Source organism: Mixophyes fleayi, chromosome 5, assembly GCF_038048845.1.
Source record: "Mixophyes fleayi isolate aMixFle1 chromosome 5, aMixFle1.hap1, whole genome shotgun sequence".
NCBI classification, from domain to species: domain Eukaryota; kingdom Metazoa; phylum Chordata; class Amphibia; order Anura; family Limnodynastidae; genus Mixophyes; species Mixophyes fleayi.
In genome coordinates, this window is record NC_134406.1 from 217,446,613 (window position 1) to 217,474,590 (window position 27,978).

Genomic DNA, 27,978 nt, shown 5'->3' on the forward strand with positions numbered 1-27,978 from the left:
GGTGTTCTGCCAAGTATCAGTAGTGTGTGAGAAAAGAGGATATGATGGAGAGACCATTCACCAGGATGAAGAGTATGCCTGCTCAGACCGCCTCATAATTTTCTACCCCTTAGATTAAAAATTGCCAATTCGGCCCACTGAAAACGTGTGTCCCTTTCATGGCTAAAGAACTCCTGGTGATGCCCTGATGACTGAGATATGCCATCGCCGTGGCATTGTCTGACTATCTTCACCGCCCTTCCTTGCAGCAAAAGTTCAGCATTGATCAGAGCACGAAAAGACGCTTGCAGTTCCAGTACATTGATTGGAAGCTTGGATTTCTCCAGAGTCCGAATACCCTGAAAATGACTGTGAAGATAGATGTCACCCCCAACTCGAAACCTAGTACCCGTTGTCACCAAGTCCCATCCCAGATCGAGAATGGGTGGCTCCAGCAGAGATTCTCCTTCTGTAGCCAATCAGGTTAGATCTGATCCACTTTGAGATGAGTTCCATCTAAAACTCCCATGCATGAAACTGATTAAACAGAGCAAACTGGACTGCCTCAAAAGTAGATATCATCTTTCGCAAGTACTGAATCTTGTCTGGTGGCAACACCAACCGCTGTTTGCAGGTGACAAACAGGAAATTTAAAAAAAAAAAAAAAACATCAGTTGGGATGAAGTTAATTTGGACTTCTTGAAGTTGAGGATCCAACCGTGGGACTCCAGAGTCTGTGCAAATGGGACAGGAGTACCGCAAGGGCCTTCAGAAGAACATTGTCCAGGTAAGGGATGATTGTAACCTCCTTGGACCGCGATTGCACAGCCATGACCGCCATTTTGGTGTACACTTTTGGAGCAGTGCAAGACCAAAAGGAAGAGCCCGGAACTGGTCCGATTGAAAGTCTGAGGAGGGACTGATGACACACCTAGATGGGAACATACAGAAAAGCATCCTTGATGTATAGAGACACCATGAACTACCCCTGCTCCATGCTGTGAATCACCAACCGCAAGGACTCCATCTGGGCACTCTCAGCTGGGAATTCAAAGATTTGAGGGTCACAATTTGCCTGAACAAACAGTTGGCCTTGGAAGTAGAAACAGGTTGGAATAAAATCCCAAACTTTTTTGAGATTCCTGCACCGGAATAACCACTCCAGAAGAAATTAGGGAGTGGATGGCCTCTCTCAGAGCCAGTCGCTTTGTCAGATATGCGGGAAGTCCCCTGGAAAAGAACCGTCTGGGAGGATACCTGAGGAGATCAATCCTGTACCCCCAAGTATATAATTCCCCATACCCAGGCATCCGATTCCAAATATAGAAGATGGGCTCCCACCATGGTGGACTGTAGGTGGGCAGAATGCCCATCTTGTTGACTGCTTATCTGCCAACCTAGCAGCTGGACACTGAGCAGACCAGTCCTGGCATTAACTCTGCAAACCACCCCATGGGGGAGGACGACTGACCTCTGGAGTACTGCCCCCGCAACCTGCCAGAGGAACAAAAGGAACAAAACTTAAACATCTTGGGTTTAGGAGCATTAACAGGAAGGAAAGTACTCTTAACTCCTAATGCTCTACTACAAATGGTGTCAAGCTCCGGCCCAGACAGAACACCCCCAGAAAAAGAGTGTGCTTCTAGAGCCTTTTTATACTCAACATCAGCCTCCCAGGACATAAGCCAGAGAGTCCGATGAGCTGAGACCACAGAGATCCATGTCCCTATCAGTCCCGCATTCAGCGCTGCCTCCCTTAAATAATCCTAAGCTCTCTGTTCTGAACTGCTTCCTTTGGTGGAACAAATTCACAGTCTCCAAGCCAACAAATCCAAGGAGAGCCTCAAGGAGGCACCCCGCTGTCACGAAAAAATTGACTTAAGGAAGCCTTCAACCTTACAGTCCACACCATCCTTAAAAATGATGGCGCTGGGAAGAGGGATAGAGGTGATATTAGCCAACCGCTCAACAGAAGCGTCCACCCTTGAAGGAACTTCCCATATAGCAAGGGCCTCTGGGAGAAACGGATATCGGGACTACAGTCGACGGGACACCTGGAACTTCCGATGTAGTGACAACCAGGGCTCACCAAACAGATCCTTCAACTGGGAGGAAGATGGTGAAACAGAGAAGGCTCTTCAGCCTCAGGGACTGCTGCATCCAGAACATCCAGCATCTGGGGCACAGCCTGCACCAAATCCTGACGGCTAGAAGGAACTTCCTCTAAAAAAAAAACAGGAGTTCTCTACATGCGACCCCACGGCCACTTCACCCTCCTCCTGGGAAGAACAGTCAGAATGTAATTCAATTCCCAGCTGGGGGAACCGTTACCTGCCTGTGCTTATGGGAGGAAGATGATGGCGTAACCAATTCCAACATTCTCTCTAATAAAAAAGGGAACGCAAACCAAGCGCTTAGGGCACTAACTAAAACTTAGGCCAAACCAAAAGGAGGTAACAGAGGGGAAGGAGCTAGGGTCAGGTATAAGCTTTCTTAAAGTGCTCATTTTCCTATCCCCTCTACACCATACCCAATGTACCCGGTGTCCCCCAATTGGATGTATGAGAAAGTATGACACACTCTCCCCCTTCACATCAGAGTTCATAGGTCTTACAAACTGTTTCCCGGCATTTAACATAGTCTGAACCACTTTTTCGGGGAGACCCTTAGGTCTCAGAATCATGGCTTCAATATTCATGCCGTTAAAGACAGACCAGCTATGTTCTGGTGTAGAAAAGGATCTTGAGAAAGATCCTTCCTTAGAAGAAGCCACTATCCAGGTTCTGCCACCATCTTTAGTATTTCAGTACACTAGGATCTTTTTGGCCAATCTGGCGCCACTATCAACTGGAGCCGCTTCCCACTTAGCTTTCAATGGGACACAAAGAAGCATGGCTATTTGAAAAAAACATTAAGCAAAAGTCGATAGCACTGTCGAGGGGCTGTGTGTCGACTAATCCCATCTTTACATGAAGCAACATATCTGGGTGGATAGACCACTCTCCTGAGAACCATATTTCTGCTGAGGAAATCCACCTCCCATTCCCTCCTCCCCCTCCCTGTATACAAACAGCTGATATTGCAGGGAACAGGATGTTCCATTCATGCCAAAATCTGGGCTGACTCCATCACTAGCCATGGCTCTAATTAAATGTGAATCAGTGTGCCAATCAGGAAAGACTCAGCCACCAAAGCAGAGTGTTGTGTTTGCCACAACTCTGATCTCTAGAATGTTGATGGGGAGCTCTGACTCCTTGCTGGTCCATAGACCCTGAAGCCACAGATGTAATGTCACTGCCCACCAACCATGAGGCTGGCATCTGTCGTTACAAAGGTCCAGTTCCAGATGCAAAAGAGTCGGCCCCTTCAGATTGCCTGCCCTGAGTCACCGCAGAAGGGACTGATGTGTCTGAGAGGAGATCTGATGAATTGAGTGGCCAGACACAAGTTGGATGTGGACTACTTTCTCAAAAGGTCGCTCTAAAAGTCTGGGAAAGGAAGCGTGCCTACTGTAGCACTTCAAATGTTGGCACCAATAGTTCCAGAAATTTCATGCCGTCCTGAAGACCAACCTCACCAGCTTCCGGATAAATACAATCTTCTCCTGTGGAGTTAAAAACTGGAGTATCCTTTAGTAGAGAGGTCAGGAGCCTTTTCAGTGATTAAGTTAACTCCTAAATGCCCAGCTTTAATGTTGCCTCTATATCCCCCTACTTAAATTGCCTTCCAGCAAGAATGAGAAAGAAAAACTTTCCTCTACACAGTGATTTTATATCACTTCTAATAATAATAATTTTTAATGGTATATAACCCCCTGTTTATTAACACTAGGGGTAGAGCCATCTAATTTGGAAGGGTTTACAAGGTCAGATCGCTCTATGATAAATTTATGTATATTTTGTTTTTAATAAAGGATCTCTGCTCATTCAACATTCTGTACCGTTTAATACATATAGGTTATAGTAATGTGACATTTTTGTGGAAATATGATAGTATGGAAAACTACAAGCTTGCAAAAGTAGATATAAATCTTAAATTACTAAAATGAATAATTATATAAAAGAAAATATTACCTTACCTAGGGATGAGGATTTGCACCTAACAGCTTTGAAACACATTTTGGCCCTCTCTCTGTTGGTTAATTTAGTATCTAGTGAGAAAAAATACAAACATGTCACAATATGATATCTTATGCCATCTTAAACATAAAATATACAGAATTCCTTCAAATACTCTTTACTTAAAATTTAAGTTTACCCTTTTCAGATTCTCAACCTGATTTAATGTACACAAGTCTGGAAATACACGTATAAATTCATATGGTACATTTTCTGTTTCTTTGATTAAGAATGCAATTAGCCCCAAACAAATCTTTTTTTCCTAACATACACATACTGATCCTACACTAAATGTCATATATGAGTCATACAGACTATGGGCCATACCTAAAAATAAGTCACAATTGTGGCTTTACATTTATTTTTTGAGTTGCAGCTTAAGATATGTGAAACTGCAAATAGGGTGTACAACTGAGGCTGCATCAAAAATGTACATCTTGATGAGGCCAGAGTAAAATTAAGAAACCTATCATCAATATCTTTAGTTTTTAAAAAAGGTTAAAGGTATTAAAAACTAAAATAAGAAAAGAGGCTCCTCACCAATAAAACAAGTAACCAGCAGCATTGCTATAAGCTTTATCACTAAAAACAGGGGGACAACAAGTGGACTAACCCTGCAAAAGCAGCAACCTGCACTGCAGCCTTGGGTCCCTCTGACAAGGTGACACCAGACAAAAAAAAACAAAAATCGAACACACACACACTTTCCCCCACATCGCAAACTTGCCATGTGCTGTGTAGCAAATGAAATATACATTAAGTATTATTGTGGAACTACAGGTACAAGCATGCCTATGGTACCCACAGCATGCTGGAGTTTATGGAATCTACAAAGAACTCGTGAACTTTGGTTACCTAGCCTATTAACCACATCATTCATTTGTGTTGTGCCTCTGCAAGAAGCAAGTACTGTTGTTCAGTTTTGTTTTTTTTGTTATTTTTCCATCCCTTTGGGCTACTCCAGGAAAGACAACAGAAGATTGCCTATCAATTTAGCTTTTTGCAGGTCTGATTTCCATAGGGAATTCTATACCTTTGCTTGGGCTTAATCCAAATTATGACAGGGTTACCCAATGCTATGGGTCTCTCCATATTAATGTGACCCGCCCAGCCTTGCACAGCCTGCTGCTGGATTACACTTTTGCAGGGGGACACCATTCTCGTTTTTCCCGCCTTTTTCAGTAAACCATATCAGACATTTGCTTTCATTATGTAATTTGTACAAAACAGCTAAAAGCCAAATGCTCATTGGTTGCTGTGATTCAGTAAAAATATTACACCTACATGCAATGTTAGTAGAGAATGATAAAGTTGAATTATGCAATGTACAAAATCACTTGTTTTCAGATAACACAGAATTTAAGGGTAATGCCACAACAAACAGAAATAGGTATAAATAATTCAAGCAAGTGGGGAACCTATACAGATTTTGTTGCTTAATCCCCTATAATGAAAGTGAGGTGCATGGCATCATACACATAAAAAAAGACAATATTCCACAGCACTCAGCTGCTTGTATTCATCAATTTCATCAAATTTTATTACCCTAACTGGATTTTCCTGCTTGTGATACATAAAAATATACACCGATCAGCCACAATCTTAAAACCACCTGCCTAATATTGTGTAGGTTCCCCCCACGTGCCGCCAAAACAGCTCTGACCTGCTGAGGCATGGACTCCACAATACCTCTGAAGGTGTCCTGTGGTATCTGGCACCAAGACCTTAACAGCAAATCCTTTAAGTCCTATAAGTTGCGAGGTGGGGCCTCCATGGCTCGGATATGTTTTCCAGCACATGCCACAGATGCTCGATCTGATTGAGATCTGGGGAATTTGGAGGCCAAGTCAACACCTTGAACTCTTTGTCAAACCATTCCTGATCAATTTTTGTATTGTGGCAGGGCACATTATCCTGCTGAAAGAAGCCATTGCAATCGGGGAATAACGTTGCCATGAAGCATACTTGGTCTGCAACAATATTTAGGGAGGTAGTACGGGTCAAAATAACATCCACATGAATTCCAGGAGCCAAGGTTTCCCAGCAGAACATTGCCCAGAGCATCACTGTCATTGCTGGCTTACACCTTCTTCCTGCAGTTAATCCTGGTGCCATTGCTTCCCCGGGTAAACAACGCACACACTCCCGGCCATCCACATGATGTAAAAGAAAATGTGATTTATCAAACTAGGCCACCTTCTTCCATTCCTCCATGGTCCAGTTCTGGCCCTCACATGCCAATTGTTGGTGCTTTCGGCAGGGGACAGAGCTCAGCATGGACACACTGCTCTGTACGCAGCAAGCATTAACTTTTTCAGCAATTTGTGCTACAGCAGCTCTTCTGTGGTATTGGACCAGACGAGCTAGTCTTAGCTTCACACGTGCATCAATGAACCTTGGGCACACATGACCATGTCACCGAGTTTTCTTCTGTCCTTCTTTGGACCACCTTTTGTAGTTACTAACCACTGCATACTGGGAACACTCCACAAGACCAACCGTTTTGGAAATGCTCTGCCCCAGTCATCAAGATATCACAAATTGCTCTGATCCTTATGATGCATTTTTCATGCTTCCAACACACCGACTTCAAGAATTGACTGCTCATTTACTGCCCAATATATCCCACCTGTTGACAGGTGCCATTGTAAAGAAATAATCAATGTTATTCATTTCACTTGTCAGTGGTTTTAATGTTGTGGCTGATCGGTGTATACAAATCTGGCAATTAAAAAAGTGAGTTTAACGAACAATACTGTAAAATGATATGCAAATATGAACAGGTGGAGAATATACATTTCTATCAACAAGATTTATGTAGAAGGCCGATCCCGACATGCCACCTGTCTTATTATCAACAGTCTGATACAGAGTGTAAAACAAACCATGCACCTTTGTCAGCCGTGGGATTCACAGACTTCTGCAGCATCCAGTTCTTACTGCTGCTTGAAACTTGCACTATATGAAATTCTTTCACACCTGCTTCACTCTAAAATAAAAAACAGGAAATGAATATATAAAAACAGAAAGGTGTAGCAATTTCTTAGTAAGTACAATACTATGCTTACCGTATGAATGTTTTCTACATCCACAAATACAAGCATATTTCCACCTTTGCTTTCCTCATCTTCTAGTGCATTGCTTCTGGAGACTGATGCCCGAACATTCAATGACTTACTTGTACATACAACTGCAGTGTGTCTTAAGACCCTATGGCTAAAAAAAAAAAATACAACTTTCAACATTTGATTTTAAGATGTTCTACAACTAAAGAAAACAAGAAAACACAACAAATATGTACATACTGCTGTAGCAAAGGAAGGTAAATGTGTCACTCAATTCAAGTTTACCATGGTGGTATGGTTGTTTAACTAGGGACACCTTGCAGTAGTCATCATTTGGTAAACCCTAGCTATTTGTAGCACAACGTCTGTAGCATACAACTGTTTTTGAAAAGCATTTAGAAACTTGTTTTATGTCTTGGAAAGCAGAAAGTCAAGGAATATTATATGATTTCACACAGCCAACAAACCAGAAGTGACGGTTACTTTATATGAAGAAACATGTGACATGCACAAGTTTCAGGAATGTCAGGTAACAGGATAACAATGATCTGTATGAAAACAGTTTTTTCAATCATCAATCAGATGTTCTATTCCTATGTCTAGTGAACAAAACATTAGAAATCCACTTACAGCCAATTACACAGGACAATAATTCTTACTTTAACAGAATAAACACAATTTCAAACATTCAGGGGAAGGGTCATGTGGTAACAAAGAAGAAAGATGATGAGAAATTGTGTAGTCACCAAAGAAGTAATGTCACCTCAGTTTTCAGGACTCCAGAAAGACAAGGTGGAATCGTTTAAAGCACAAACAGCTCTGTACAATGTTGTCAACTGGACAATGACTGAACGAGGGAGCTGAGCCCCTGGCTACAAGCGATTATCTCTAGAATAGTGGTTGACCCAGGTATGGGACCCCTGCTGTTCTGGTATTTGGGAAGAGGAATGCTTAGAGAGGACAGCACATTTTTGCATTAAAATTTACTTTAGGGTTTCTCTTTTTTTAGGACTTAAAAAAAAACCTTGTCAAAATATAGCAATGAACGTAATTATATAACACCACTGCATGTGTAGGCGATCATTGTACTAATTCACTATATCCGACTCCATAATGAGACCAATTTGTACAACGTATTTATATGTCTGACACACTGGGAACAACTTACTCTGTGTAAACAAGTTTAGAAGCATGAAAAACAATGTAAAGCAGAAACTGATCACACTGTTACTAAATGGGTACATTTCTGACAGTATACAGTGTAGTTTGTACCTGTGGGCATACGCTTGTAGAATACAATAGGGGGGGGGTTCAGTCCAGAAGATGGTGGATTTGAGGCTTTCACATTTCTATTTCATACATGCACAAGTGATTAAGTTATAGTTAATCGACTTTCACGAATTCAACAATATCAATATTTGCAGACACTTTGCATCCATTATGATCTTTCTCAAAGTCTACGGCAACAGCCTGTGAGACATATGGCATACTTTGCAAAAGGTCTGATATTTAAACTATAGAAAGGAAGTGAATGTGCTGCTGCATAGATCACACACTGCTAGATTATACGTTTACTTATTGATCTCATCGATGCCAGAGAGATTTGGAGAGCTTTTTCAAAGAAATAAGACATTGTGCAACTTCTACTATTAAAGAGAAACAAGTTAGTAAATTTTAGAGGAGCATGAACTACAAACAAGCAGAAGCTATATGTATTTAGTTAATATGTGTACCACTATTGCCTATTAATTTCCACCAAATAATAGGCTATGTCCTAACAAGTATCATTTAATGGCATCCCCATCATATTAATCACAAATCACCAGGAAACAAAATAATCCAACTAAGCCAAATAGTTGTCTATACTATCCTTTTACAGCACCAACAAATTATTAAGTGCTGTACAATAACAATATATTTATTCTGCCTCAGTGGAGTTTACAATCTACATTCCATACCACAATCACACACATGGGCCAATTTTAGCCAGAAGCCAATAAACCTACCAATATGTTTTCGGATTTCGAGATGAAACTGGATTTTCTGTAGAAAACCCATGGAAATACACTGAAAACAAACAAGGTTCACAAAGAAAGATCCCTGATTGGAATTGAACCCAGAAACCCAACGCTCAAGCCAGCAATACTATCGCCTGTGCACAAAAAGGGTTATTTGTGTTGAAAGGGTACACAAATATAGCTGCGCCCTGTGCTAACAAACATCATTTTACACACACACAGATTAGCAGCACCGCAAATTGGCAGATCATACCACCACTATTGTTTAAATGCACTTTTATACAATTTTCTGGAAGCAGGAAAACATAGCAAAAAAAAATAAAAAAAAATTGTTTTGGTGGTGCTAAATAGCAACAAAATAATACAGTACAGGACCTATTTATATTCCTTTCAATACATTGTTAAAAATAAAAATAGCATTCAAACGTGTAGTGATCTATCATGATAAACCACTGGCCATTTAACATATTCAGAAATATATATGTAAATGTTTCAGTACATTAGACATTACCCCTAGCATTGATACTGTACTACAAGAAGTGCTTGCAAATGTATTGTTTATTTATTGCAGTCACCAGATTTACTTCTACCGCATGAATGATCTCCAGATCAAGACAAGTAGCTGTACTAAAACAAAGCAAATAAACACAATTTTGTTTAATATATCATAGTTGACGAGACCTTACAATGTGCTCTAAGTGTGTAGAATACAAACAATGTAAAACCATGTTATCTAAATCAGGACTGCTCAGAAATCGGATTGTACAAGTTTATTCATTCTATACATACGCAAGACTTTTTAAAATACTGGTTAAATCGGCGGTTCCCATATTGTGCGCCGCGATGCTGGGTCTCGGCGCTGCGCGAATTGATAAGTTTTTGTGCTCTTTTTTTTTTTATGGCTGGCACGGAGCAGAGTGAGAAGGATCTCGGGGCTGCAGAGGGGGGGGGGGCAGCGTGAGAAGGATCTCGGGGCTGCAGAGGGGGGGGGGGCAGCGTGAGAAGGATCGGGGCTGCAGAGGGGGGGGGGGCAGCGTGAGAAGGATCGGGGCTGCAGAGGGGGGGGCAGCGTGAGAAGCAGCGTGGGGGGGGGGGGCAGCGTGAGAAGCAGCGGGGGGGGGGCAGCGTGAGAAACCAGCGGGGGGGGGGGGGCAGCGTGAGAACCAGCGGGGGGGGGTAGCGTAAGAAGCAGCGGGGGGGGGGGGCAGCGTGAGAAGCAGCGGGGGCGGGGGGGGGGGCAGCGTGAGAAGCAGCAGGGGGGGGGGCAGCGTGAGAAGCAGCAGGGGGGGGCAGCGTGAGAAGCAGCGGGGGGGGCAGCGTGAGAAGCAGCGGGGGGGGCAGCGTGAGAAGCAGCTGGGGGGGGCAGCGTGAGAAGCAGCTGGGGGGGGGCAGCGTGAGAAGCAGCGGGGGGGGGGGGGGCAGCGTGAGAAGCAGCGGGGGGGGGGGGGGCAGCGTGAGAAGCAGCGGGGGGGGGGGGAGCGTGAGAAGCAGCGGGGGGGGGGGGGGGGGCAGAGTGAGCATTTTTGCATACAGCCAAGTATTTCTGTCCTAACCTAAATACTTATTACAATTTTTTTTACCCAACTACTTCTAAAACAGGACTGCTCAGTAATTATTTTGGAGGGGTGCCTTGAAAAAATTTGGAGACTCTAAGGGTGCCGCGAACTGCAAAAGTTTGGAAACCACTGGGTTTAATGATTAATCATAATTAGATTAGAAATGCTGATCATGCGCAATAAAGAGTATATCATATTTAGATTATTTTATGTGTTCAGATCGTTCAATGAAGAGATATTTTACAATTACACTGTGACTAAAATTCATAAAATTGTTGCATATGTCGACAGCTTAATAAATGCATTTTTGTTTCACAACATCAAGGTGTGCCACTTCCTTTAATACTTTGTTGTCACACCAGTCACAATGTGACTGCTGAGTTGCTTAAATTATTGCACCACTACTGTAATCCCTGAATTGAAATTAAACACAACCTACTAAACAATTTTCACCACAATGGGGCAGACTAAATTTGGCGCAAGATGACACAATTTGTCTCCGGAATAGCTTCTGAGTTTTTACAAAAAGCTCCACTTATTTTCACTCTTGCCCATAGACATGCAAGGGAAAATGGGCAGAGACTTCTGTACCGTATTAGCTAGCTTGTGTGCAGCCAGACAATGAGGCTATGTCTGGGAGCACCTTAAAGCTAATGGAATCTGCCCCAATATTTGATACTTTTGTAGCAGATAGTAAATTTGAGATATATATATATATATATATATATATATATATATATATATATATATATATATATATATATATATATATATATATATATATATATATTTTTACACACACACTTATACACACACACTTATACACACACACATACACACACACATACACACACACATACACACACACATACACACACACATACACACACACATACACACACACATACACACACACACACACACACACACACACTTACACACACACACTTACACACACACACATACACACACACACATACACACACACACATACACACACACACATACACACACACACATACACACTTACACATACACACTTACACATACACACTTACACATACACACTTACACATACACACTTACACATACACACTTACACACACTTACACATACACACTTACACATACACACTTACACATACACACTTACACATACACACTTACACATACACACTTACACATACACACTTACACATACACACTTACACATACACACTTACACATACACACTTACACATACACACTTACACATACACACTTACACATACACACTTACACATACACACTTACACATACACACTTACACATACACACTTACACATACACACTTACACATACACACTTACACATACACACTTACACATACACACTTACACATACACACTTACACATACACACTTACACATACACACTTACACATACACACTTACACATACACACTTACACATACACACTTACACATACACACTTACACATACACACTTACACATACACACTTACACATACACACTTACACATACACACTTACACATACACACTTACACATACACACTTACACATACACACTTACACATACACACTTACACATACACACTTACACATACACATACACACTTACACATACACATACACACTTACACATACACACTTACACATACACACTTACACATACACACTTACACATACACACTTACACATACACACTTACACATACACACTTACACATACACACTTACACATACACACTTACACATACACACTTACACATACACACTTACACATACACACTTACACATACACACTTACACATACACACTTACACATACACACTTACACATACACACTTACACATACACACTTACACATACACACTTACACATACACACTTACACATACACATACAAAAATGTAAGGCTTTCTGGACTTACTATTGTTCCAGATAAACATAGAGTGGGACCAGCCAGATTTACTATGTACCCATAATTGATTATTCCATTAGGTTTATGATAAACCTACCGCATTCTTGACTGTTTTTCTGTGCTTTCATAGTAGAACAAAAAGTTTATTTCATGTACTCCTTCTTCATCAGGACCTCGTAACCACATTGGCAGCTGCACTGATGCACCAGGAGCTAAGACAGAGTCTGTAAGTGGAATATCTACAACCTCCGGCTGGTTTGGGCCACTAAAACCGAAGTCAACTGGAGTAACAGATGAAGTCTGCATGGGACACCCCGAGGTAGAGTCAGTAACAACAGTTTTATATGCACTACAGTTCATTGATGCTGCAGGACTTAGCGGTGTCAGTGCTGCCGTATTGCTGCCAAATGTAAAGAACTCCGGTCTCTTGGATACAACTCTGAGTCCTGTCAGTGGGCACTTGCTCACATTCACAAATTCAACATGTGCTTTTCTGATTTCTCCACAAAGTAGTCCAGTGGGAAAATTTATGAAGAACACCTGTTTGGTAAGAATAATATAGATAATATTAAATATCAAATAAATCTGAAACTTTGCACAGAAGTAAACCATTACAAGATATGCATTTTTTTGAGTCATACTAGAGCAGTCAGTCTTAAAATTTTAGGCAATTACCCAAATTAAAAGGATATTTCCTTTGTGCTTTGCAGAATCTGTGGTTCAGATCTCTGTTTAGCTATTGGCCCTCTCTAAAGCTGATCACCATGTGGTATTACACCCAATAACATGCAATAATGTGCATGGTTATCCATCAGGCTGCAAAAAAAGCTGGAAGTGATCTGGCTGTTGGACCAGAGATAAGCAGCTAGATGTTGTCCAATTTAGCCAAGGGGCAGGATTGTCTCGTGTGTGGCCATCATAACACCTGAAGTGATGTCTGCAGCCATACTGACCTGATCCATGTTCTGACAGACAGTGTCTGGTCTTTCATATTTTTTGACTGCACTGAAGGGAATCTACTAAGACATTTCCAGCTTTTTAAATGTATTTATTGGATAATGTAAATGCTATTGCAAATGTTTATTATTTATTCTTTATATTTTACTTGGTTTGTACACAGAAAGTTGTCATAACTGTAATTTATACCTGTAAACTGTGCTTCCCAAATAAGAATGCACAGCACAAGGATTCCACGACAGCTGCTGCATAGGTGCATTGGATATTGACATTTCCATTAATCATAGATTGCTCTGTAGCCAAATTCTAAAGTAAAACTAATAAAGTTTTTATCTAAACACCAACTATCTATCTTTCACCATGTTATTGACGGTGAGTAATAGAATTACAGAAAGTAATTAAATGTATCAAAGAAGGAAGAACGCATCAAGATATTGGCGCACTAACTAAAATTCCAAATCAACTGTTGGGAATAATGTAGGATGCCAAGATTTAATGGTCAATTATTAGCCTGTGTGATTAAATCTCAAGTGATTAATGGCATAAAAAACATAATGCAACCTTACATATTATGAGATTAACCGCCCAAAGCAAAAAAAGAACTTCTGTATTTCAATGAATATTTCCTACTGAGAACTGACTAATATCTCCCGATTGAGCAATTAGCAACTCAACCCACTAAAATATTTAAAAGAGATCACTTGAGTTTTATGTACTGAAAGAGATTAACATACTATAACGCAATTGTATGTGTTTCAGAGTGTATAGAAAACAATGGTCTACAAAACAAGTGATCTCTTTTTAGAGTAATAGCCTGAGATTGTGCAACTAAAAATTGCTCATGTAGTTTAGTCCTAAAATAGTCCGGTCAGATTAAAAAACAGGAAAGGAGGGTGGGAACAAGAATCATCCAAGAGGCAAATAAACAGTATAGTCAGAAATGAGAAAACATTTATCAGCATACCAAAAGTGGCTGCTGGATTAGAAGACTTCAATCCAAGTAACTGCCAACTGTGAGCATGCCTTTACTGCACAATCCCCAAAAGTCCCTGTTCAACATAACAAAAGAAGCAAAACTAAAGCTTTAATACCAATATTTTGAGCCAGTGGACTTTTGGCATTTTGTACGGTTTAATGCTGAAAAAAATCTAGGAAAATCCCTGAACCCAGAACTATGAAGCACAGTGGAACCTCTGCTATAGTTTGGTGCTGCAGGGCAGCAAACAGAATTGTCACTCTAGGATTTATTGGTAAGAACAGTTACAAAAAAAAAATGACAAAAGTGAAGAGACTGTGCTTGTGAAGACAATTTGTGTTTCAGCAAGATATCTCCCAAGCAAACACTACATTACATAAGGAAACATTTTGAGCATCACTGCCTTACAAAAAATACCAGTGCGATAAAAAGGTCCTTCCAATAGCCGCTTTTCAATCCCACTGAGCACCCACCCATAGCCAATTAATTCTTTACATGATGTTTTCAGTCAAATGTCTTCTGAAGACACCCAGAACAGCGTGATTCCTCATCAGTAGACGTTATTAAAGTGGGCCAACCAAGTACTTTAACTAATCTCATGTTACCTGTTTGTCCAATATTAACGCAATGTAAAAACTGTTAGTAAAAATTTGTTCTTTAATAGTACCTGCCCCAATGATTTTCCTATTATTCTGCAATGATATGCATCACAGGAGAAATATTTTTACACTTTCAGAGATCTTCCATTTCAATTGGTTTTAATGAATACTATATCCAACCAAGCAGTGATCCCTTGTGCCATATCTGAAATAACCAAATGTATCTGTGTGTGCAATATATATATTCTTTTACACTTCTGAATCACAATGCTTACTAGAATTTTAAATAAAGCATACCTCTAGTAAAGGCATTTGTGGGGCAATAATTGGATCTAAACGGCGGTCGGGTCCATACTGAATAGATGTTTTTTCTTCCTTTGTACTATTTAGCCGAGGGCCTTGTATTTCTAAGTCCTGTCGTCCTCTTACTGACATTCCATTTGAAATGAATTTTCCTAGAAAAGATTTTTGTTAAAAATGATAGACAACATTAATATATTATATATGACATCCGGTAGAGTCTCAAGCTACTAACTTTAGAAACAGAAGTTGAGGAGAACTTCGATGATTATGCTGAACTTAAATACTTTATGTTGGCAATATAGTAAGTAGCATATATTTAGTAAGCTACTGACAGACAGCGAAACCACGAACAACAAGAAAAAGCACAGCCTAATGCCACAATCCTATATGTACATGTTTGATGCCCCATGTTTAGGTGAGGAAGTACAATGAGCTTTCCCCACCAGCAGCTACAATTGTACTACTTTATACATCAGGTGTTCCCCACACCTCTTAGACAGTTAGCTCATTTAAAGGGGGCCATATTTACCATCTGTTTCAAGTCATTTATTTATGATATGATGCCCCCCAATGTAAAGCACTGCATAATAGGTCAGCACTTTATAAATAACAAAGATAGTAATAATTATTAAATGCATTTTTATGTGTACAGAGGATATGACATTTTTCCTAACAATTCTATTTGTTCTTCACTTGCATTTTTTGTTGGTTGCAAGGTCACATTAAGGGTGGAAAAAGGTCCGATACAAATTATCTTGATTTCTGGTTACATAAACACCAGCAATTTCATTAGGGTGTGTAGACTTTTTATATCCACTGTATAAAAATAAGTATATTTGAACTTTTAAATTTCCATTACATAAAAATGCCTACAGTTGCAAGACCGGGTATAAAAAACATTGAGCAAGCAAACCATTTACAATCCATTATATGTTTGAAATGTTTGTAAATGACTCGGGACTTTTGCTGCTTTACATTAAAAGTAGATGCCTCTCTCCCTCCACTTTGACTCTCTCCAAGGAGTCACAGAAGTAAGGAGGACAGTTCCTCTCTGTTTTTTACTACTGTTTGTCACAAAATCCTTATATAGTGACTGGAAGAGGAAGCTCACAGTGATTGGTCTGCATGCCACTGCAATGACTGTATGAGGAATGCAGGAGAGGAAGTAATCAGAATAGCAGACAGGAGCCAAGAACCTGGTCTCTGACTTGTAATCTGCGTCTGAAAACAGGTTCTTACTTCAACTCCTGGTTTAAAACAACCTAGCTAGAAAGAAAACTTCAGTCTTCAATCCCAAAAAAGAGCCACAGTAGATGCCTACAGGATAAGTCAAGCTTCAACTGCGGTGCTAGGTTGTGGAAATAATTAATACGGCTGACTGTATAAACTTAGCATTACACAAAATCATTCTGTTATTATTGGCAAAATGAAAGAAAATATTTGTAATCCAAAAGTAAATATTAAGCAAAGCATAAGGGTGATTAAAAACAAAAACTTAAAATCCAGTTACCAGTTGGTACACTGTTGGGAGGAGTGACTCCATCCAGGCCGCTAGTACTTTGGATAGTGCTCAGATTGTAGACAACACCAAGAATATGCAACTCCCCGGTTTGAAGAGGAAATAATTTTAACCTTACCTGTAAGAATAGCAATGCAAGTCAACAAGACAGAAGTGATTTAAAATTATTTTTCAGTTTTTAGCATTTTGCAAATCAAAAATATAAAAAAAGCATAAAGATATGCAATGTTCAATTTAATACCATGTTTTCCATTTTTCTTTTAAAAAACTGTTAAAAGTTAAATTCAAATAGCAATTTTAGCAACAATTATACATTCTGAACATAAACGTGTATTAATATACTTACAATTTTTGTTTCCTCGTTGCTGATTACAAACTCACGTATTTCTTCTGTGCCAATTACATCACTGAAACTTTTTCCCTAAATAAGAACAACAATTTAGTATTTGACAAGGGAAACAATTCTGTCTCCTCTATAACATAACTCCTCGCTCTACCGATATCACATTGGTAACATCTAGACCTAATGTTTCACCTCTTCTATAACCATTCTAGATTGTAAGCATTAAATAGCAGAACTATGAACACTATTTGTATAAGGATATATAGATGCCACTTAGACTAAATAGTTACTAATATAAGATCTAATACTGCTAATGCCAGCAGTAATAACTCTAAATGACCTAAAATAGTCAAAATTTGTAAGACCTTTGAAAGCAGATCCTTTTCATTACTGATTGGTTCTTTAACTTCTTCATCATGCCTTTGACTAAAGTCTTTCTGCTGAAATTTCCATAGGAGAGATAAGTCTGTCAATAATAGTGGGACTTTAAGTGGGTTCTTGAAGGACACTTCCACAGTTATTGGCTCTGTAAAGACAGAAATAATCGTTGTTAAACTTCAACTGCAAAAGGAAACAAAAATGTTAAACATCTGCTACATAAATAAGGAAAACATAACATAATATACTGTAAAGGCAATGGCATAAATAGCAGTATGTAATTCTTTAGTAGAGAAGCAGAGTTAAAAGGTTTTGTACATTAAGTACAAAATATTTTTAATTAAAAATTACATTTTTACACATTTATGTGGGTAAAAAGAAACTGGGACAAATATTCACATATTGTCACTTCATTCTTTTCTTTTTTGTGTTTGAAATTGTGTACAGGTTATTTCCTTATTTATTCCTATAGTTTCCATCACATTAATCGTCTTCTCTTATAAAAGTGATCTTAGATATGCACAGTAATTAGAAGAGAATGAAGAATTACACATGCCCATGCATTACAGCTGGTATTTACAGAAACCTAAAGAACATTTGCTTTACTTTAAGAGAGAGATTACTTTCCCTGTAAAGCACTACTTCAGTATGTCTAGTCTTCACCTTACCTTGCACCACAGCCAGAGGAAATTTGGAGTTATCAGAAATGCTACTTAAACAATACTGCGTTGGCTGAAAGTTGGGAGGAAGGACACCTCTATTAACTACAGCTACCACTTGTTCTTCTAGCTCCTTCCACTGCTGTGAGGAATCACCATCATACTCCTGGTCAAGACTTACATGAGTGGCTGCTTGCTTTTCACCTGCAAAACAATAAAAATCATTAAACAATTGATAAATAGCTTATTGCTCACTAATCATGTGTCACCTAAAATCCACATGGATTTACAGCGTTTTATGAAAAGCATCATAGGTTACATACACCTAACATGGGACACAATGTGACAACATGCATATCTGTCACACTGCAGCTGTCTAATGCTACAGCAGATATCATCACTACTCATCCAGAAACTGTACTAGGAAATGTGGTCTAACTTTGCAGAGTATGCTGACATTATATAGATGTTGCCAATTATTAGAGCGGCACAGTTGTTAGCATTTCTATCTCACAGCGATGCAGCCATGGGTTCGATTCTGACCAGGGCAGTATCTGTGCAGTTTGTTCGACGCTGCTCCGTTTCCTCCCAGTCTAAAATCATACTAGCAAGTTATTTGATTTTGGCAAAAAAAGTGTGTGAATGATTATATATTCTTTAGAAAGTGCAGGGTATTGTGGTGGTGTTATATAAATAAAAGATACGTAAAACAACTTTTCTTCTGTGATTTTCACAAAATATTGTTACACTATTGAAATAATAGCCAAAAGTACCACAAGGCAAAACAAGGGTGAAAATGAACACACATCAAAAAGGCATGTGAATGCTTTAAATGAAACATAAAAATAAATAAATACATGAATATACTGGACTGCAAGAGGAGATCACAACAACTTTGAAATAAGTGCAATAGTTGTGGAGCATTATTGACCAAACGGTGTCTAAGGTGATGCCATCATAGAACTGTGAGGAAACACATCAGCAGCAAAAGACGACAGTTGTTGGAAGCACATACTTCAGGATCGTGATATATCTGAATTAATTCAAAATACATGGCAAAACATGCCAGGAACTGCAGATCAATTTACTGCTGCTGGTATCACAGGCTGAAATTTGCCGTTTTCATCAAAAATGGTATGACAAGAACTCCATGGAGCAGGAGGATATCATAGTTGCTTTGTAGTGCTTAAATCACACATCACACCTGGCTATGTACGGATATAATCTCAGTGATACAAGCAACACAATGTACTAGCAAGCAGTGGAAGAAGGTGACGTGGTCATATGAATTATCATTCACCATGTTCTTGAAAAATGGACGCGTGCACATGAGGTGTGAACCTAAATAACTTTACAACCCTTATGTTGACATTTCATTTTTTATGTCCACTAAATGTAATATTGTAAAGCAAAAGATGTAAAGACATGCATATGTTGCACACCACATGCCATACAATTAGTCATCTTAAAATAAATGTTTTACAGTAGAAACATCAACAAAAGACAGTTAAGACAGAAAAGTTTGATAAGCAATGGAAATAAATGTATTACCTAAGAGATATTCAGCCAGTTAGAGGGAAAAAAAAACGACTAACTAGGTAAATAATTATTAAATCAGACATTTTACCATATACCTAATAATTATTCAAGGTTTTGCAATACACTATGTTAAAGAACAGAACAGGGGAAATAGCCAATAGTTATGGTCTTGCAATACGGTTCTTAAATCCCAGACTCCCAAAAAGAAATCATATCCTCTGGGGTACATTCGTTTATCAATTAAATTCATAGGCATTTCAACACTTGGGAGAGTACTAGAATAAAGAGTAGTTTGGGTGAAAGGTTTGAGCAAGGGTCTACTCCTCGCCCTTGATAATCCTTAGCTTAAATACCTGTTTGTTTCTTGAGAGTCTGGAGAAGTTGCCCTGAATTATTTGAGTTCATTAGATTTGTAAAATATTTTCTCTTTGCTGTGATTTGTTATTGTGTGATTCAGAAAATGCAAATGGATGCCTGTAAACTCCAGTATATACTGACCTTGAGCAGGCCGCCTGTCATGTCCAAAGAACACTCGAGTCTCAGAACTATTGATATACGGTAAAGGGAGCTGAGGTAAAGGGCTCTCGGGAGATTGTTGACATACATTCTGGAGAGAGAAAATATACACTTACAGTTAGAAATTAAAAGTATGTCACACAAATGTAATTAAAGACCTATTGAGCCTATTGTAAACATGAATGCTGAATGTCACTAAATAAATGCTTTGTGGTGTTGTAAAATACTTTAAAAAACTAGAAAACTAGCTATGTTTTAAAGGACACACTGCCTCACATATTCCAGAGAGGTATGACAAATTAAAAATCACTGAGAACATTTTTATTCCTTTCCAAACAACTGTTTAAAGTGTAGGCAACAGGTCTTAGCTTAGTTTTAATTTAATGACACCATCTCTGCTGTTAGTTTAGCGAGAGTAAACAAATAGAATACTTTCTTTCTAATGAAAACAACAAATTAAGTGTTAAGTGCCAATTTCAAGAAACAGGGAGAGGAAGATTATGGGTTACTGCATAGGTTTTGTAATGTGTGTAAGTTGCTTGAAAAAGGAAAGAACTGCAATGTCACATCTGGTGTGTGCAATGCACAGTGTAATCCAAAATAGCTACAATGCATTTTATTTGGCTGCAGTAGATAAATGCAGTACATGGAACTGTTAAATTGGTATATGTCACTCTCTAGTGGGGAATTTGTTTAACAGCAGCTAATTCATACTCAAGCCTCTTGTGAAGTCAAGATATAGAGTGGAAATTTAGGAACACTGGAGTACAGGTAACAAACAAAAAAACAGCTGTCAATCAATAGTGGCTAATCCGATTGTAACTGACATTTTGTACTACAATTTAAATAATGAAAGCAAACATCATGAGTTACAACATCAATTGCAGTGTTGCCTATACAGCAGTTTTCACAAATATCTCGTTTGTGAAAATAAGATGGACAAAACGGACTAAAAATCAAAAAAAATTGGTCCACCAGATCTGCCCCGGTGGGAAGTTTTAGTAATACTTCCTACTCCCATTGAGTGCTTTATGTCTCAGTGATATTGCAAGTTCTTAGTTTGAGTGAATTTTGCTGATTATTAGAGCCTTAAAGACCACCAGCAGTTAATTGGCGATAATACATTTTGCGATTGTTTCTCAGTACTGTAAAAATTGATTTTTAATGATTTTTTTTTTTTAATTGAAGGTTGACCTGCAGGTCATCAAATTTGTCTCTTGGAACACAGTAACAGTTTCATATTAAACTTCCTATTCTCCCAGTTTCAAAATGTTGAGAATTCCTGGAACAAATAGAGGTTAAGAAGTTTAAACACTAAGTTAAGATTAAACTACAAAAATGAAAGCAGTTTGATAAATTGTGAATAAAAATACAAGCCAATAAGGTGAAATTGTTATGGATAAACTGCAATACTTTCTGAGAGGAAAAAAAGCAATTTTCAAGTTAGAAACAATGAACATTTAACAGTGTGTTTAAATAATGTAGAACAAAGTTGAAAAGGTTTACCTTATACACATACAGATACTCTCGGAGAAAACTCCCTTGTTGCGATGCTGGCTGTTTGCTGTCATTGATTAAAACATGTCTGAAAGCAGAGACTGCATTGTCCAGTTGGCGTAGAGTAACTGACTGTCGTCCAATAGTAAAGTTAATGTGGTCTTCTGCTAATGACCAGCCTTTCCCTTTGTATACTTGCATTGCCTGGCAATAACACCTCAGGGCATGTTTCTTCTGGGAGAAGAGTTAAAAACAATATGAGAAGAGGCCATGAGGCATTACTACATACAAGACACTTCAGCAATTTTACATCAACAGGAATTTAGTAAACTCATTAATTTGGTGACAAATTAAATAAATTTATTTTTTTTTTTTCTGTGTACACCAAGGGTTCACAAGAATCTGCAAAATTTAAGAGACATGAATATGTTTTAAAAAGCCAGCCTAAAGCACCTCATGCATCCATTTTTAACACACAAACACCGCATCCCCCACCCACCTCACCAGGAGCACTGTGTAAATGACCTCCAGATGGGGAATATATCAGATTGTGATAACAATATTTTTACATAAGGTTTATTAAGCCTGTTTAAACTCTATTCAGAAAATAAAATAATATCATAATAGTCATTGTCTAAATGCTTCTCATTCTGCTCACTGATAATCAAAAGGGACTTTCCACTTAAAGCTTACACATTACTGCAGCTTGTTCTTGTGTACGTCTAGTGTCATGTTAATGCAGGTAGCTGGTGCTTGCTGTATGCTCAGGGAGAGCACATCTGTTTATTGCGTGTCTGTTGCTGTGATGGGCAACAGGTGGGCCAGCGAGCTTTCACTAGCGGCTCCCTGCTCAATGCCACCGCTCTGACTTATTTTCTGCTTTATAATATAAGGCCAAGAATAAGACTGAACAGGAGCAGTCTGCTTCTGCAGCACACAACCTACTCTACACAATGTAGTGAGGTCACACAGAGCACAAAGGAGAAGGAGGGAGTGTAGTATATTCTGCACCATATGATCTCCCTCCTCAAGCTCTGGACTGAAGGGTAGTCATTTTTAGGCTGTGATTAGGTTACTAGAGTGGCATGTGGGTGCTAATTGGGGATGTTTTGGAGTGTGTTTGAAATCTGACATCTTGTGGAAGCATTTTATGGCAAGCAGGAGGTCTGAAATAATTTTATTTCAAATGGGAGTCTGGTATGTGGAGGGCATTTTGGAGCAAGTGAGGGGCAACAAGTGGAATTTGCCCATCACTCGTATACTCGTGTCTGCAGTGTAACATCTCTGCTTCCCATGCTGAACACTAACAAATCAGTCAGTGTTGGAGAAAGGAGACGGGAACGCAGTTGGTCACAGGCACCTTAATTCTAGGCGCCCAGACTTTTTCTCACCCCTGGCATACACAATTATATAGATCGTTTATAAACTTTTAGATCTAGATGAAAATACATACAATGTTTTCCCACAATGGTCAAAAGCTGAAAAGGAGAAGAAGAAAAAAAAAAAGTACTTGGATCCAGTTTCCTGTAATGGCAATCCCTGGGCCAACAACATGGTAGTATTGATCAGCTTTGTTTCCTTAAATCTATCAATGCAGATCCATAGCCTAACCTAAGTGTCCAAGTACCTCAAGCACTAGTATTCAAAGGGAGGTTTACTGGCCCAGTGCCTCTGATTAAACTACAAACACTGAGAAACGTGTCAGGCCAAAAAGATTGTGATTTACAGCTTTTACTGACTGTTTTCTTGCTGGAGCCTTGTCTTGTATTATTCCTATGAATGCTGTTTTTCCAAGATCCTGTCTGTTATACTGACTGCTCTTTCACAGTGCAGCAGTATATGGCCGCAGCCAAACTCTCACACTGTGGTAGTTACTGAAAAAATGCTCCTAGATTTGCTTAAATAAGCGTATCTAAAGGATACCAGCAGGTGAATGACTTGTTTAATAATGCTAACATTATGAGGTTTGATTCACATTCTTATGGAACCTACCTCAGCTTACATTCAAGTTAGGAGTATTTTTTTTATATTCAGACAAATAGTTTGGAGAAGGTTTCATTCAGGACATTAGACAGGAACACCAACAGTGCAGAGCTACAGGACACACCCTACATTATATTATTTTGTAGTAGACAGGTTGCTTCTCACATTCAAAAAACAGTACAAATAATACATGAATGAAAGTAGTTAGTGGTCAGAGAGGCAGAATTTAACAGGAAACCTCTATACAATTACTAACAAAAGTGAACAACCGGTTATTTTGTTTGTTTATTTGTTTGCAGCAGTTGCACTGAGGTTCTAATTGGCACACCCAGGTTATAGTCAGAGGCAGAGCAGCCACACCAAAGTGTAATATGAATTTGGGAACAGGCCCTACTCTTTCTCCAATTTAGATCCAGATCAGTAGGAAGAATGATCTAACACAAACACTTAATACTTCCTCAGGCGCTATGGGACACAAAACAGCACAGTGGGTGCGAATTCCAGCTATACCCAGCCAATTTTTGAAATGTAGCAAGCTTCACACTGATAAATGTAAACAAAGGTACCTTTAAACTAGGGGCTCTTAAATTGGTGACCGTGGATAGACTTCAGGGGGTTGGCGAAAATACATCTTTATTTTGACTAGGTTTTCTGTGTATTTTTTTTTTTTCAGTTGTGTCTATTACCGTATTTCCCCATGTATAGGACGCTCCACTGTATAAGACGCACCTATATAAATCATGTGAAAAAATTGAGGATAAACATTATCCTCAATATTTTCACAGAGTATTTGTGCAGCTTATACAGAGGAGAGACAACGCTATAGTGAATTCTGACTTACCCTGTCAGATGATTCCTCTGTCTGGTAAAGTCTTCTGTCTTCTCTCTGTCTGATCCTTTCAGCATCAGGATCAGACAGAAAGAAGACCTTGCCGGACAGAGGAATCATCTGACAGGGTAAGTGCTACTACCCCTGTATAAGACGCACCCAGTTATTCGACCCAAAATTTTAGGGAAAAAGGCGCGTCTTATACATGGGGAAATACGGTAATCCTGCATTTTCTTCACATGAATAAATGTTAATGATAAAAAAAAAACCACATAAAAATAGAATAAAACTCATAGGGGCATATTCAATTAGCCACGTTACTTGCAAAAGTAATGCGGCGTTAAAAAGTATTACCGTTATTACGGTAATTCTAACCCGAATTTCAGCTCGCAGCTGTCAGGGAACTGGGTCCCAGAGCAAAAGAGATAGGTAAGGGTTTCAGGAAAAAGGGGAGGCCTCCAGGAAACAGGGATTTTAATCCTGCAACCCTGCTCAACAATATGTATAAAAAAAAAAAATAATAATTCTTTTTTCTTTTGAGAAACTGAACTCATTCCTAATGTAATGGAGATGGGGAGCTTTATATTAATAACACTCTCTCTGACACATTAGGGCTGTTTCAATCCTCCGTTACCCCACATTCACTTGCTGAGTTTCTATATTACAGGAGCAGCGCATCTACTTAAATGTCTATCACTGCTAACCGGAGGGGCGTCGGAGCTTATGTGGAATCCCACACTATTTCAGGATTTCCCTGGGTTTCCTTCAATGGCCCAGAGTGTGATGATGAAACAAGACGACATGTACTGTACCTAGAACAGAAAAGCACACCTGGCTTCTATATAAAAGAGTGGGAGCACGGAGACTTGCTAAAGTGCCAATGGTGTGTGTGTGAAAGATCCCAGTGTTCCAGGGGGGGAACCTTGCCCAGTAAATAGATTTCAGGCTTTTTTTGGTTTTAACAGTAAACGCTAAGAAATTCCTCAGTGAGGTTTTTCAGATAAAACCAAAATCCCTTAGGACAGAAGATTTGTGAATAAATGATATAGAGCTGATAACGTATACAGTACAGAAGAGAGTATAATCTATGTAATAAAGCAATTATCTGCTGTAGTATAAACATTACCCAAACTGCACTGTATTATGTACATTATTCACTCTATTATAGACATTGTGACCTGTCTTTGCTCTCTATCATGTATTGGCTAAGATAACATATATAATACAGGAAAATAACGGTCTGCTCCATTACATAAATTGTATTGCCTGTGTTATACTGTATACATATCTTCACACAGGTGATCTATTTCTGCTCAGTATACTCATTATATATATATACATAACCCTCATTTCTGGTCAATTACAAGTACTATCGTAGTGTTTGCACTTATTACATGCTAAAGATTATACTGAAAGTAGGGTATAAATTATACAATACAATATAGACAGTTCAATGTACATAAGACAATTATACTGCCAGTCCCACACAATACTACACCTTTCAACCTGACCACACCATATAATTGAGACACTCACAATATTTACCAAAACTACACTACACAGCAATCCTACCCATTGCCTGGAAAGTCACATTTATTCCTCTGGTACGGAATCTCTAAAATAAATTAATGTATTCATTTTTAGCCTGTACTCACCTGTCCTGCTTTGCTAAAACGATGGCCTGCTAGAATCATGTGGAAAGCAAACTTCCTCACCATTGGACTCTTCATGTTAATAAAGCAGTGAGCAGCTTGCTCAAGAAGAAGTGCACTCCGGAGGTCTGAGTCCTACGGTCAAAAAGTCACAGTTATACACAGAGTATTAAATTACTTGAATATTTGTGGATTAGAAAAATTCATTCAATTCATCAGTGGCTATCTATTGACCAGGTTGTGGAATATATCTAATAGAGTGATTAGTCTTACTAAACAAATTAAAAAAATAACCTTTGGAATTCTTCAAGCAATGTACTATCGTACTGTGGGTAACACAAGGGCATTTCCCGTAGTTTAATCAGACCATCAAACACTGATCTCAACCTCAAAATATTCATCTATTGGTCATTATGGACATGCTTTGTCTATAATAAAAGTCTGTAATTCACTCAAACACTAGGTGGTCCCTGAACCCAGCTTGCTTTATGAAGCATCCACAAAGCAGTCAGCATAACCAAATCATTTCTCATAGCAATCAATAGATCGTAACTTTGTGGTCTATTTAGACTGTATTCAACATACTTCAACTTACCATGAGCAGATATACAACTCTTAGGGGTAAATTTATCAATCTGCGGATTTGAAAAAGTGGAGATGTTGCCTATAGCAACCAGATTTTATCTATCAATATTTAGTACATTCTACAAAATGACAGTTAGAATCTGACTGGTTGCTATAGGCAACATCTCCACTTTTTCAAACCCAGAGCTTGAAAAATTTACCCCTTAGGCCAGTGGATCACAAACGTTCTCAGTTCGAGGCATCCTTAGGGTCTCCATAATTTTTTTCAAGGCACCGCTAAGCCATAATAATTACAAAGTAGTCCCCCACCTTGCTTACCACTGGCCCTGGCAATGGCACCCCAGGGAGCCACGGCACACAGTTTGGGAACCACTGCCTTAGACTATTAACTCATTTGGGCAGGGCCATATCTACCTGCTGTTTCCTGTCATAGTATGCTATTCATTTGTATCATGACCCCCTCAAAGTGCAGCAAGTTGTTTTAAATAAGAGTTCACTTCACCTTTATACATGAAACACAGCGAAAGACCAAATACTGTTTCGATAACAATAGGCAAACTAAAAGGTACTAAGGTTACTACGTAAGTGACATGATCTACAGCAAATTCAGAGGAAGTGATACTGAAAATGATAAAACTTCACAAAACTTCACAAAGGAATAAAGAATTATAAAATATTTCATTCCATGGAGCAAAAGCAGACAATTCCTGAACCTAGATAAATTACATAATAATGTCCACAAAAGTATATTCATATTATGTGAACTAAACACTGGAATTTTTATTTTTAAAGAAGCAGTCTAGAGATTGGTAAATTTAAAACTTTAATAGTGAAGCTAAAATTACATTGGAAAATTTGTATTTCCAGTGAAACCAAGTCTACACCTATTTTGTTAAATGTTTATTTTACTGTGACTTCAGTCAATTCTGTAAAAACACAGTTTTTGCCAACTGATGAGAACCATAATAATTTTTAAACGCGTGTGA

At 38.9% G+C, this 27,978-nt stretch overlaps 1 protein-coding gene across 3 annotated transcripts in view; it reads right to left on the reverse strand.

Annotated features, from left to right (window-relative positions):
* TRAPPC8 (trafficking protein particle complex subunit 8) overlaps positions 1 to 27,978 on the reverse strand; it is a 115,953-nt gene that overhangs the window by 60,130 nt on the left and 27,845 nt on the right. For all 3 annotated transcript variants that reach the window (XM_075213466.1, XM_075213467.1, XM_075213465.1), the window contains 12 exons: positions 26,411 to 26,542; positions 21,953 to 22,177; positions 20,429 to 20,537; positions 18,401 to 18,595; positions 17,720 to 17,880; positions 17,358 to 17,432; positions 17,003 to 17,129; positions 15,487 to 15,644; positions 12,755 to 13,197; positions 7,166 to 7,313; positions 6,990 to 7,086; positions 4,058 to 4,129 (listed from right to left, as the gene is read on the reverse strand). In XM_075213466.1, the coding sequence (XP_075069567.1) occupies positions 4,058 to 4,129; positions 6,990 to 7,086; positions 7,166 to 7,313; positions 12,755 to 13,197; positions 15,487 to 15,644; positions 17,003 to 17,129; positions 17,358 to 17,432; positions 17,720 to 17,880; positions 18,401 to 18,595; positions 20,429 to 20,537; positions 21,953 to 22,177; positions 26,411 to 26,542 (1,942 nt within the window). The remainder of the gene's footprint in view (positions 1 to 4,057; positions 4,130 to 6,989; positions 7,087 to 7,165; positions 7,314 to 12,754; positions 13,198 to 15,486; positions 15,645 to 17,002; positions 17,130 to 17,357; positions 17,433 to 17,719; positions 17,881 to 18,400; positions 18,596 to 20,428; positions 20,538 to 21,952; positions 22,178 to 26,410; positions 26,543 to 27,978) is intronic.